The sequence below is a fragment of the Mercurialis annua genome, linkage group LG7 (assembly GCF_937616625.2).
Source record: "Mercurialis annua linkage group LG7, ddMerAnnu1.2, whole genome shotgun sequence".
Lineage (NCBI taxonomy): Eukaryota > Viridiplantae > Streptophyta > Magnoliopsida > Malpighiales > Euphorbiaceae > Mercurialis > Mercurialis annua.
The window spans coordinates 12,376,877-12,391,260 of record NC_065576.1 but is presented as its reverse complement, the minus strand read 5'-3'; the positions used below and the strand labels follow the sequence as shown (position 1 = coordinate 12,391,260).

General features: G+C 28.9%; 2 protein-coding genes across 2 annotated transcripts; one reads left to right on the top strand and one right to left on the bottom strand.

The window, feature by feature from the left end:
* The first annotated feature begins 7,238 nt into the window (after positions 1-7,238).
* Positions 7,239-8,985, top strand: LOC126656251 (citrate-binding protein-like). The gene is made up of 2 exons (XM_050350765.1): positions 7,239-7,562; positions 8,438-8,985. The coding sequence occupies exons 1-2, from the start codon at positions 7,296-7,298 to the stop codon at positions 8,888-8,890; spliced, it is 720 nt and encodes a 239-aa protein (XP_050206722.1). The 5' UTR covers positions 7,239-7,295; the 3' UTR covers positions 8,891-8,985.
* Positions 8,986-11,267: 2,282 nt separating this feature from the next.
* LOC126656602 (egg cell-secreted protein 1.4-like) lies at positions 11,268-12,055 on the bottom strand. Its single transcript, XM_050351201.2, has one exon. The coding sequence runs from the start codon at positions 11,900-11,902 to the stop codon at positions 11,522-11,524; it is 381 nt and encodes a 126-aa protein (XP_050207158.1). The 5' UTR covers positions 11,903-12,055; the 3' UTR covers positions 11,268-11,521.
* Positions 12,056-14,384: the final 2,329 nt, after the last annotated feature.

Sequence of the window (14,384 nt, the reverse complement as noted above, 5' to 3'; positions counted from 1 at the left end):
ATAAAAGACTTATTTGTACTTTTTTGAATAAAAAAGAATTTAATTTCATGTTTAGACTTAATTAATTGAATGATTTCATCATTTAAGTAAAAAAATTAACAAAAATTAAAATGTTGGGGTACAATTGAAAACGGAAAATTTAAAAGTGGGTAAAATTGACAAATTTTCAACGTCGGGGTGGAATTGAAAAAAAGTTTAAAGATGAGGGGTTTTTGAGTGATTAGGCCCTTAAAAAAATTGAAGCAAAATCACCCATAAAGCCTTTTTCACCTCTTATAATCTTTTTACAAGCTCAAATCTTTTAAGAACATAAGAAAAAATATAATTTTATTAGGATTAAATTGAGAGAAATTGAAGTTAGCTAGTTAGAGAGATTAAGAAAAAGATGAGGAATTTGATACAATTTTAATGATCCTTTGTTAGGTTAGATTAATGGAGCTTTTGATTATTAGCTTTAAAGAGTTGTGATTTGAGTTAGAAAATGATCAAGATGATAACCCATGAGTGAAAATCTTCAGATTTTGCAGCTTGAAAATTAATAATTGAGATTGGCTGAGTTTAATTTTGTTCATGAACATAAGTTTTATTGACGCAGTTCTGATGTATAGCTAGTGTTAAGGATGTCATTTTTTTAGAAGAGAGAATGAAAAATGAGAAGAGGGGAAAACAGAGAAAATAAAGAGACAAAGAAAAGTTAATTAATTTTTTTTATTTCAAGTTTTCAATGTCAACAGACATCTCCTGACATCAGTGGCGGAACCAGAAAATTTTTCTAGGGGGTCGAGATTTCACATAAAAATATAAAAGTACAATAAATAATTTTTTTTTTAAATTAAAGTGCTAAATATTAAGTTGATAATAATAAAAATACAAAAAATTAATAAACACTAAGATCATTTTTAGGTGATAAAACATCAGTAATAGTAAACATTCTAATTCAATATATATTATATATGACCTAAAAAAATATAATTTAACATCATTGTTAGGTGATAAAATGAAAAAATTAATTATTATAAAAATGAAAAAATTAAGCCAAAATAATAAAAAAATTATAATATTTTTGATGATTGAGCAAATATAATGATGGTTTTAAGAATTAGTATAAAGTGATTAATTGAGTGAATGGGATTTCAATTTTAGGGTTTGAATTTTAGAAAATAAAAAAAGAAAGGGAAAAGAAAAATTAACCTAATTTAGTTTTTCCGTTTGAAACAGAAATTAGGCTATTCTGTTTCAAGCAACATTTGAAACGACAAGTAGTTTGGCTTTAAGCCGAATGACTTGTCGTTCGGTTTAAAAACAGATAGAATGAAAAAGGGCCGAACGACATGTCGTTCGGCACTTTAAATTCATCAAAAAAATTCACGAGTTGCAGCGCTGCAACTCGTGAAAGATGGTCGGACCGGAGATGTGGCCTGCAACAGATCTCCTCCATGCTGTTACGCCTTCCATGCTGCTGCGGCGGCCAGAGACTGAGAGTGAGAGAGAAGGGTCGAAACTTGAAACGAAGACAAAATCTTGCGGATTAGCACCGGTCCATCATCTTTCTCCGGCGAGGAGGAGGGTCGGCCGACCCTCCTGTGGTTCCGCCACTGCCTGACATAGACTAAAAGAGACAGCGCCATGCGGGGACATGTGGCGAGGAAAAGGCTGAAAAACGATTAAATCGTTGTGCCGTTAGTGATTTTCATTTTTTGGAGACGGAAGGGCCGTGAATGGCGCCGCAATAAAAATTAGGGGGTTTAGTGACCGTTTTACAAAATCAGGGGATTTAGTGAACTTTAGGGTAAAGGTTAGGGTTGATGGGTGATTATTAGCCCCATTTAAAAAAGAGAGAATTAGAGAATTACCTAAATAAGAAAAGTATTAGCAATTACCTACCATAAAGTTTGGACTTGACTTACATACGTACCCGTATAAGCCATTTATTTTTATACCCTATCCTATTTGTTTTTATACCTAATAATTACTCCACCAGTTTTTATCATAACAAATTTCTTCTTTCTCCTCAAAATTTTCATCTCATCTTTTCTATTCTTTTTCAGATCTCAAATTTCACTATTTCTTCTTCAATATTCTGTCATATATTTTCGAATTAATGCTTCATTATTCAAATTCATACATTACGATCAACAAAAACTGCGGATTCAGTGAAAAAAAGGATATAGAATTGTTCAATCGAATTATTTTACAGTTTTAGTATGTTTAATTAGGTTTCAAAGATTTTCGAGATGTTTAAATAGTTTAAAACGTAATAAAAATTATATAACAGTTGCAAACTGTTTCATTCGCTTATATTCAATTACGGTTTCAAATACAGTTTCAATTACCGTTTCAAACCGTTTACAAAGGTTTCAAACAGTCTAAAACAGTTTCTAAAAAACGCTTTTAAACAGTCTAAAAAATAACAGTTTCAACCAGTTTCAAAAAACAGTTTCGAACAGTTTCAAACCGTTTACAAAAGTTTCAAACTGTCTAAAACAGATTCTAAAAAATATTTTCCAATAGTTTATAAAATAACAGTTTCAAATAGTATCAAACAGTTTCAAACCGTTTACATAAAAAATAACAGTTTCAAATAGTATCAAACAGTTTCAAACCGTTTACATAAAAAATAACAGTTTCAAACCGTTTACAAAGGTTTCAAACAGTATAAAACAATTGCAAACCGTTTCCAAAGATTTCAAGCAGTCTAAAAACAGTTTCTAAAAAATACTGTCAAACAGTTTAAAAAATAACAGTTTCAAACAGTATAAAACAGTTTCAAACCGTTTACAAAGGTTTCGAACAGAATAAAACAGTTTCGAGAAAACAGTTTCAAACGATTTCTAAAATTAATTTAAAACATTTGAAAACCAGATCAAAATATCATTAATGAAGAACATTACGATTTTTTCAAAAAAAAAGTTGTAAAAAATTCCAAAAAACGATGCTACAATAATTTAAAACAACATAGAAAGAAAAAAGTAGAAGAAGAAGAAAAAAAAGAGAAGAAGAAGAAGAATTTTCTCATCTATCACCATCATATTATCTCTTCAACTCTTTTTTTATTCAAATTTCTTTGTCTTAAAGTTAATTTGTATAATGTGGAAAATAAAAAAAGCAGATTCAAAAAAAAACGAAGAAGAAAGAAGTTGCAGAGAAAAGAAGAAGAAGAAGAAAGAAGAAGAGATAGAGAGAAGAAGAAGAAACAGAAGAGAGAAAAAAGGAAAAATGAGAAGGAAGAAAGAGAAAAAGGAGAGAGAAAAAAAACGAAAAAAAGGAGAAAGAGGAAAGAGAAAAGAGAAAAGGAAGAGAGAAAAAAAAGGAAAAATGAGATATGCATGTGTTTAAAAGTATGAAAGTAAAAATACAAATAAATTATTTTACTAATTGAGGTACAACTAAAAATAATAGAAAAATAGAGTAAAAAAGTAAATTTTTCAAATTGAGGTATTTAGAACAAATAAGTTAAAAATAGGAGTCTTTTATACAAATTCCTCTTTAAAAGATGATGGAAGTTATAAAAATTCCGATTTTGTAATACTATTGTTGTATATAAATCGTGTAAAATGTCTTAAAAATTCTTGATCTTTAAAAAAACTTCAATAACATTACAATGTTGTAAAATTATCATTTTTATTCTATTTCGCATTTTTGACTTTCAACTGTGCTCTAATTAAAAATTTCGAACAATTTTATTGCTTTAAAGATGAAAAATTTTGAAAAATTTCGAGCATATTACATTTTTTATTTGAAAAAAATTTCAAATAATGCCTTTATCACTAAAAGAATTTAAATAAATTTTAAGCGAGAAATTGATTAGATATATAATTAACTAATTTTATTAAAAATTAAATAAATAAAAACCGACATTTATCACCTCCGACTTTATTGCCACCCTCCTCTGATCCGCCAACACCTCAGACTCGCCATCTGGTTCGTTTTCCATGGAGGAAGACAGACCAGAAATGGTCGAATCAGATCTAGTCTGTCTTCCTCCCTCCAAGTTAGACGAACCAGATCGTATTGCAGGAGAAAGACAAACCTATCTTCCTCCATGGAAGACAAGCCAGAACTCATTAAGAAGACGAGTTCGTCTTCCTCCATGGAAGACGAGCCAAAACTCATCAGGGATCCATGGAAGACGAGCATCATGTCTTCCCGTCTTTCTCATGAAAGACGAGCCAGATTCTTGACAGGTTCAAAAAAAAACGGTGGGGAGTCGGAAGCTTCTAAGTAAATATAAAAATTTAATACATTATTTATATATAATAATTTAAATTATTATTATTATTTTTGAATTTATGAAGAAAAATAATATAATTAAAAAAGATTAATTTAATATTTCAGAATAAAATTAAAATTAAAAAATAGAATAAAATTGGCGGTTTTACAACGTGGGAATGTTATTAATAAACAGTCTCAAACTCGATAACCTTTGAGACATTTTGACAATAAATGGTGACTTTTGTGTTTCAATATCGATTCCCATCCCCGTAATAGCACAAAAATTAAAAACAAATGTATGGCAATTCGAAGGATTCGGAGGTTCTAGTTTATGATCTTCACATGCTGAAAGGTGAACTTTAGCGTGCTAACAAGTAACAACACATCACCCCATTTGCATGCTTGAGATACCTAATGTGCTTCACCACCTCATAGTTATCCCTACGGTATTATATATGGCATTGTTTTTCGGATTGGAATTCTTTTAAGTTCATTTGAATTTGAGAAACTCATGTTCACGATTTACACCGTTTATTGTAAAATTAACTGTGTAGAGTAATTTAATTAAAAAATATTTTTTTATCTACACCGTTCAATTTGTAATAAACGGTATAGATTAATTTAATTAAAAATATTTTTTTAATCTACACCGTTCAATTTGTAATGAACGGCGTAAATCGTGAACAGGACCCCCTCAAGTTCAAATGAACTTGAGGGACCCCATTTCTTATTTTTCTCCTAAATATTATGTTCCTTATTATATATTTTCTAATTGTAAACAAAAAATTAAAAAAATTAAATTTACAATTTATATTAAATTTTATAATTTTTATAATATTATTTGAATTTGACAATTTCCTAACAGTTTTATTTTTTTATTTTAAGAAATTTAATTTTGTCTTTTATCTTAATACAATATAAATTATTTTTATCTTCAAGATTTTTACTTAATCATAAAATCAGGAAATTTAGAATTATATTTTAATCTTATATCTAATTTTTTATTAGAAATTAAATTTAAAAATTTAAAAATTAAACTTTACTAATTATGAAGTTTTTATATAAATTTAAATGAAAATTAAATTAATTAAATTAGAATTGCAAAATAAAAAAATTGAATAATTTGATTTTTTTTACAATTAATTATGCATTTGTTTTCTTTGTTTTTTTTTTCTCCATATCCTTATTCTAATCTTCTTAGTATTGTGAGTCACAACAATTAATTACTCAAATTAAAATATGAGTTAATATATTATCGTGATAATTACTATAATTTTTAAAATTAGATTAAAATTAATATTTTTTTGTATTTTAAACAATTATTATTTCTTTCATAATAATTAAATATTATATAACTAATAATATATATTATATGGTGATATATTTGTTTTTTAATTTTTTTTATCACAACTTACCGAATTTTCATAATGTATTATATCAAATACAATTTAATTTTATGTAAAAAATGAAAATTAATTCAATAATAAAAAGTAATTTTATAACCTCATTGAGAATATTATAAATTATAATATATAAGAGATGAGCTGTTTCTGTGATTCTATGAAATCTCATCAATTGTTAAATTGACAAAGATATGTACCATTGCATAAACTATTAGAACCCAACTTTTTTGTCTTCAATATTATTTTATCTTTCAATGTTTTTCTGGAATTTTTGTTGTAGTGGAGATCACTTGAGAGTCAGCCACCCCACTATGGTTCTAGATTTCCAGTAATGGAAGTGAGGCGGTGACTACCCACCACTATACCTTTTTTATTTTTATTTTTTTAATAATTAACAAAAACTTACACTTAATTTTTTTAGTTATTTTAACACCCTTTTGTGCTCTTACTTTAAATCTAAGCCTCTAATTAATATTGCATGCCTATTTATCATTATCCACCCTCTAATTTTGATGTTTAATTTCTTTCTCTTTACTCATCTCCAACCTAAGGGTTGCCCATTACAATAATGCTAAAAACAAAAAAGACTACGATTTTGTGGACCACAAGGAAAGTACATGCATTTTGTGGACCACAAAAAATGGCATGTTTTTTTAGATAAAAAGGTTGCTGGGGTCTTTAAATTTATACATTAAAATCAATTAGTCCATATTTAACCATTTAATTTATTAAAAAATTCTATATATTCTAAATCAATTAAAAATAATATTTTTTAATCAATGAGCCGTAACTCAAAGAGTATAAGCTGCTAAACAGTAAACTGCCAAAGTCGTGAGTTTAAATCTTCACACGATCACTCTTCCCTTTCTAATTATTAAATTAAAAATATTTTATATTATCTTTAATTGATTAAAATGGTTAAGTATGAGTTACTTGAATCTGACGCACAAATTCAGAGACCAAAATAATCATTTGCTAGTTTTTGAATTTAATTTGCATAGTCATAATATTTCTGGTGTCAAAATGAGTTGGCAGATCCTGTTTGTGTCGTGTCATTTCAATCCACTCTGTTAACTCGATTAGGGTTAACACGAACACGACTCATTAAACTAATCGTGTTAAGATAAACGGGTAACACGATTAACACAATTACACGACTAATACAACACAACTAATACAATTCACTTAACATTTAGGAATATTTAAACCATATAAATATATTTTTACCCTCAAATTTATCAATTAATACTCAAAATTTGATAATTTTATTTTATTTTTTATTTTATTTTATATAATTATAACTATTTTATTTTTATACTAGTTTAAATATTATATTGTAAACGGGTTAGATGGACTAGATGGATTCATGTGTCAACCCGTGATACAACCCATTTATTTCGTGTATAAACGGGTTGACACGTTTTCGACACGAACCCGTTAAGTTTCAAACCGAATTCGTCAAACTTACGTGGTAGGCAAATCGTATTATCGTTTCATGACCTATTTTGACACCCGTATAATATTAAGCTTAACAGGAAATATTTTTCTTTTCTTCAAAAAGAAGCACACATTTGAGCAAATTAAGTATACCCTTCAAACTTATATAAGTAGCACGCAACTAAACACTACACTACACTTGCAATATTCTTCATTTCACAGCTTAAAAGGGCAACCAAAAAAATGGCTATAATTACTCATTATCTTATCACTTGTTTAGTAAATGTATTAGCTTTTTTTGTACTCCATACTTGTGCTGTGGATCCAACTGAAGGTTTTGTAGAGCTGCCATTTAACACATCGTATTACTATATTCAGAAGCCTTATGATCTTAAAGTAAGCGACCGATACAGCTTTGAAAATGGAACACACAGGCTTTGGGTTTACTCTACCGATAAGCCTTTGGCCAAAAGCAGTCCTACCAGGCCTCGATCAGAAGTCATCATTAATGTAATTCATCTCTTCTCTTTACTTATTCCGTTTTTAAACTCCTTTTCATTTATTATTTTCGGATATCGGAGTATGTTCACACAAGAATTTCCGATTTGAATTCGAGACTGCATTGCGTGACCTTTTTTTACGGGGGAATTTAAATTTTAACTAGAATTCATATCGACCCGAACAAATTTGATCCCAAATAGTACAATTCAATCTAGGCTTAATCCAAGTGCTTTTTTTTTAGGGAAAAAGGTCATTTATGTCCCTAAGGTTTGTTTACAGGATCAAGTGAGCCCCTAACGTCCGGAAAGGTTCAATTATGCTTCTAACGTCTTAAAAAGTGAACAACCAGACCTCTATTTTGATTTATAAATGAGACGTTGGGGCCTAATTGTCAAAATCGGAGGGCCTGCTTGTCAAATTTTTAAGACGTTAGAGGCATATTTGAACCTTTTCGGACGTTAAGGGCTCACTTGATCCTCGAGTCAAACGTTAAGGGTATATATGACCCTTTTTCCTTTTTTTTTTACTCCTTTCGTCCTACAAAAATAGATAAAATGGCTATTTTGAGCATCCCAGAGTATTTGATTTTTTCTATGTAATTGTCCCTTTACTATTTATTTTTTATCTAATGGATCCTTTATGGACGAAAATTATGAGCGAGTAGGTCAGTCGCTATTAAGTGGCTAATAAGTTTCACGTCAAATTTGACAAATGGCCTCTATATTTCTAAGTTTTTGTTTATTTAGCTAGTTTTTTTTTTAAAACTAATATGGCTTATTTTCCCAACGTGTCGAGCTAGATGTACACTTAATTTCGATCTCACACCGATTTTACGGATCATGTAAGTTAATAATAAATTCTTTGTTTGGTTGTTTAATTACCAGGGATATAATTACACGTCTGGTATATGGCAATTCGAAGGATACGCATACGTACCATCAGGCACATCAGCTGTATGTATCTTCCAAGTGTTCGGGGCTAGCCCTAACGCCACAATCACAACCACCCTAATGCTCCGAGTCTACGATGGAACCCTAAAGTACTACACCGATCCGGTGATTCTTCCGCAGATTTACGACCGATGGTTCAAAGTAAACGTAATTCATGACATGGATGGTTCCAAAACTATGGTCTATATTGATGGGGTTAAGTTATATGAAGGAGTAGGGCGTGGTGGAGAGTTTCATTTCTTCAAATTTGGTGTGTATGCGCAGAAAAATGAAACTTATTATATGGAGTCTCGTTGGAAGGGAATCAGGATTTTTAATAAAACTACTACTCCTATGGACCATTATCATCAGAAACATCATCATGTTAAACCTAGGTGTCCTCATTAGAATGTAATCGAGTGTGTGCCAAATTTCAATTTGATTGTACTTATTTGAAGAAAATAGATAAAATGAATTAATAAAAACTAATTTGATGTTTGTTATACTATTTTTTTTAGTTTGGTTAATTAGGCACTCATAAGGGTTTGGATTATCAACTAATTTTGCAATACGAAAAATGAAAATGAACTTTTTTTTAACAAAGGATCAATTCACTCTTGAACTTGACATAAAATATCAAATAATTCATTTTTAAAGTTTTTGGTACAAACGAATTCCCGGATTTTGTAAAAACATCACATCGCACTTCCTCCAGAGAGTGATACACACTCTCCGGTTTTGAAATGTAAAAAATTTAAAGTTTTTTTTCCCATTTTCTGATTTTACTCTTAATGACTTTTAAATTTGACCAAATGATCAAAAAAGGCCAAACCTTTTCTGAAAGTTTCACAAAAGTCCAAATCATTCAACTTTATCCAATTTATCCTGAAACGTATGATTTCGTTTCAATAATATCCAACTATGTAATTTTGCTTATGTGGCGCTTATGTGGCGCTTATGTGGCAATACCATACATCAGCGCCACATAAGCAAAATTGTGTAGTTGGACATAATTGAAACGAAATCATGCATTTCAGGACAAATTAGATAAAATTGAAAGGTTTTGATTTTTGTGAAATTTTCATAAAAAATTTGGTCTGTTTTAGTCATTTGGGCTTTAAATTTCAATTTTGCCTCTTATATTTTAAAACTTCAAAAATCAATTTATTTATTAAATAACAATTGAGAGACTTTTTTTAACCTTTTTTTTCCTTTTCTCCGGTAAACCCCCGATAGTGGTTCAAAACGAGGAGCTCCGCTCCTCGCAAACAAGAAGTTGCTGCTCTTCGGAGGAGCAGCAGTTATGCTCTTTAGGAGGAGATCTACAGCTCCTCATTTTGGAGGAGCAGATATGTAGCTCCTCCAACAAGGAGCAGTGACTCCTCATTTTGGAAGAGTATATCTGCTCCTCGGAGCAAACAGTCAGTTTTTGATTTTTGGGCGGTAGATGGCGGCGTTACGGTGGCAGCGGCTGTGTAAGGGAAAACGAAAAGGGTGAATTAGTGATAAATTTAAGATTTTAATCAATGTTAATTAAAATTATTTAAAATTAATTAAGATTAATTTTTTTAATTAGGTAATCCACTCTCCTTCGGAAGGGTGAGATTAATTTAGTTTTACTAAATTTATTAGAGTATATTCATGATGTTCTTGATGGTTTGCTGCTACTCATACACGCTGCTTCACATGCTTCTGCTGACCACTCCAACACCGGATCATGGCTTATTAATCCAGCTCATATACAGCTGGAATAGGAGGCAGTTATTCATTTTGTATTGCTAGATTAGGAAGCGGTTATTGATTATGTTGTCTATAAATAGTGTTAGGTTTATTGTTTTACTTCTTAAGTTTGTAATTTACAAGTTTCAATATAATTCAAGTTCTTTTGTTCTCTGATTTCCAATAAAATTACAGGTTGAATTGATCTGCTTTAGCTAAGTTTTTGATTGAATTGTACTAAAAGCCTCGAAAATGATATTTTTAATATTTTATGCCGAGTTCAAAAGGTGAATTGATCCATCCTTTGGAACTTTTTATATCAAAACTTTGATTTATTGTTAATGGAGAATATTTCAGTAACTAAATTTTTAAACTAAATAGTGAGATTTTCTCTCTCTAAAAACTATTTTTATTGTAGCGCTATGCGTTGACCGCAAAATAGCATGACTTGAACTCCTAGAAATGATTATTGTTATTTTATTATCTTTCAATCTCATTTCTATTCTCATTACATTCATGATATTCTCAAAAAAAACTAAACTTATTTTTGTTTTAATTACTGTTTACAATATTTATTTATTTTGATGAATGTGTTTACAATATTAACCAAACACACTCTAACAGAGTTTGATGTTTTCATTTCCATTCACATAGATCTATCAAACTTGTATCCATATGCTTTTTCTCTCTTAGTATAATTTAGACTATTTTATCATAATAAAAGAAAAGAATGATCATGTTAATAAAAGTACTATATTTTTTAGTTCTCTAGTTTATTGTTATGATAAAATAATCCATAATGTATATACTGCTTTTTAGTGGAAAAATTTAGTAACGAAATGTTTTAAATTCTATTTTTTCGATAAATAATTTTTCGTTGTAGCACTCAACATTAATTACGATGAAACACTGATAATAGCAAATTATCTCTCTTGATAGTTAGATTCTAATTGATTTCAGAACTAAAAAGCTTTCTAACTTAGAATTCAGTCATATGACACATGATTTATGTTATGCACTATTACATTATTAAGTATAATTATCTAAAGGACATTAATAAAAAAAATACTATAAATTTTGAAAATTTATTATTTGAATTTTCAATTTCCCATGGCTTGTGTTTTCCACATATTTTTATAATTGGATCTCCAATTAGAACAATATTCTCAATTTATATTTTCCAAGAAGACCAACTGGAATTACATACTACCAAAGAAACAGAAACACAATAAAAGCATGGGAAACTAAACCACAAGACACATTTAAAACATGTCCACCTTATTCATCTACATTCATTAACCCATGGAGTTGGTTATAGGGCTAATTGCTTGGCGTTGGCGACGTAGCAGCGAGCGGAGGAGCAGCAGCAGAATCGGAATCACTATTATCACAATAGCCTCTTAGAATGTCGGTTTCCTCCGCGGTGAAACCTAGAGAAGTAAGCATAGCAGGCCAGCAGTTGCGAGTGATGATACCAATGGCACGGCAACACTCAGCTCCAATGTTAATATTATTTGTCGGTCCATTCACGAAAAATAAAATGATTTCGTTCGAGCATGATTTTATCTCCATTACCGCATTCCAGCAATCTACCAAGTTTCCACTGCCGCTGGTAATTTTGATGGGAATGTCCCTAATTGCAGATGTACTTGCAATCACAAAAGTAAGGCATAAAAGGAGAAACACAACTTTGCAAGCCATTTGCTATGTAAGAATTGTGAGAAATGATTAAAAATGGTAAGAATTATCAGATGCTTGAGGGTTTTTTTATAGGAGAAATGCATAGGAATAATTAAGAAGTGATAATCATGGGTTTCTTGACATGTAACTGATCAAATTTAATTATAATTAAAACTGTATTAATTGGGGTTATTGTTATATATAATCATATAAAATGTTCATAAGTAAGAAGATGAAGGATTTTGTAACAGAATAAAATTAATTGAAGGAAATGATTTGTTCTTAAGTAGTGTGTACATTAAAGCACAAACGGATCACTACAATTCAATGCATTGAAGTTCATAAAATTCTTTACACATTCATAATTATATCTAGTTGTCTAAATTGAAAAATAATTTTGAGTTTGAGTACATTATTGTACAATTGCATACTCTACCTATATAATGTTTATTTTTAATCAATGTTATAAATGGATAATGTAAAGTTATGAAATTCAAAAAATTATCTTTATATACATTAAAAATAGAAAATTCACATTTTCATTAACAAGACAGTTATGGATATCACTGTATTAATTCAAGAACAAAATCAGTTACATTGTAAGATACAGGATAAATTTATAAATCTGACAAAAATAAATTGCCTATGCTATAAATTTTTTTTTGGCCTAATCACTCAAAAACCCCTCACCTTTAAACTTTTTTTCAATTCCACATCGACGTTGAAAATTTGTCAATTTTAACCACTTTTGAATTTTTCGTTTTCAATTGTACCCCAATATTTTAATTTTTGTTAATTTTTTTACTTAAATGATGAAATCATTCAATTAATTAAGTCTAAACATGAAATTAAATTCTTTTTTATTCAAAAAAGTACAAATAAATCCTTTATTTTTAAAAACTAACTAAAAACCATAATCAAATTAACACTAATTTAAATTCTTAATTAATTTAACTAAATTTAAATAAATTTTAAAACTATACAATTAATATATGCGAGACATGGAGAATGTTTTAAACAAATTTCCAAACGCAAAAGACGTTAATTTAATTTTTCAGGGTACAATTGAAACACATAAATGCAAAATAGGGTAAAATTGACAAATTTTTAATGTCAGGGTATGATTGAAAAGAGGCTAAAAGGTCGGGTTGTTTTAAGACATTAGGCCTTTTTTTTATGAATAATGGTATTATAAAAGGCCACAAGAAGTGGCAAAAGCTAAATCACACAAAACTTTCGCACAAGGGCCTATGCTATAATTATAAGTGACTTGATTGCAAATCTGTCTTACAACCCTTTAAAAAAGTGAATTAAAATAACTGCGCTGGAATTTAATACAAGGTTGAAGAAAGTTGTAGCTGGAAACTTAAAACGTTGTAAAAGTTGTGGAAACCAACGTAAATCCGTGACAAAACAAACTGAAAAAAAACTTCATAAAACATGATTAATCAAGAATCGAAATAGGTGATCGCCTAGAACAATAAGATCTTAATTGAATTCGTAAAACACTCGACAAACTCATACTTAACTATGTACATACATAAACTGCAAAAAGACTATAAAACCACACTGCAAGCTTCACAACAGAGCAATTTATTGAAAGAAAAAAACACGAAATATATACATAGACATAACAAACGGAGAGATAATGACTTCCAACCAAAGACAAGAGATCAGCGCCTCCCGCCCACCAAATGTGAGGATTGAAACTGTCTTTTCTTTTAAAAAAAATGGTGTTTCTCACTCACTCTACCTAGAGAGAGCACCACTTATATGATTCTCGATCAAATAGCTTCTACACTTTTTATATTTATGAAGTTTTATATAGTTCAAATCAAAAGGATTTTTTCATAGCGTCTTAGCTTTTTATTAATTTTAAATAATTACAATTACTTTTTTTTAACATAGGTAAATACAATTTTATATAGGTAAATACGTTCTGATATCTTAATAAACATTTGAATATTTTTTTAATATCTTTTGACTTTTTTTTAAATTAGTATTTCATAGAAAATTATTAAAAATAATTATAAATTTTATTTTTAAAAAAAAAAATTGGATAGAAATTAAATTTTATATTTCACGAACTGTCTAATAAGTTAACAGACAACAAATATACTGATAAATATGTGGGGTATCTGCAAAAAAAATTACCTTTTACATTTGTAGTGGCTTAACAACAATTTTTTAAATTTTGGCACTGTAAAATTTAACTTTTTATTTTTCGGTATTGGTACCATAAAAGCATCTTTCCTTTATTAATGATGCTGATTTTAGCGTTTTCAATGAATAAAACGACATCATAAGACTATAAAATACAAAAAATAATTATACTTTTTATGTTATAATTTGAAAAATATATTTAAATTGCTAAAAGCTATAATTTTTATTTTATTTTATTTTATTAGCAATGGATGATGTTTTTTTTATTTTGTTAAACTATATTTTCTTTTTTAGAATATAGTATTTCTTTTTAAATTTATCAATATATATAGGGGTGGAC

What these genes read in the sequence shown, in the direction of transcription:
- LOC126656251 (XM_050350765.1), top strand. Translation starts at nt 7,296, where the DNA reads ATGGCTATAATTACTCATTATCTTATCACTTGTTTAGTAAATGTATTA. An exon ending in GATCAGAAGTCATCATTAAT is followed by an intron (nt 7,563 to 8,437) that starts GTAATTCATCTC and finishes TTTAATTACCAG; the next exon opens with GGATATAATTACACGTCTGG.
- LOC126656602 (XM_050351201.2), bottom strand. Translation starts at nt 11,902, where the DNA reads ATGGCTTGCAAAGTTGTGTTTCTCCTTTTATGCCTTACTTTTGTGATT.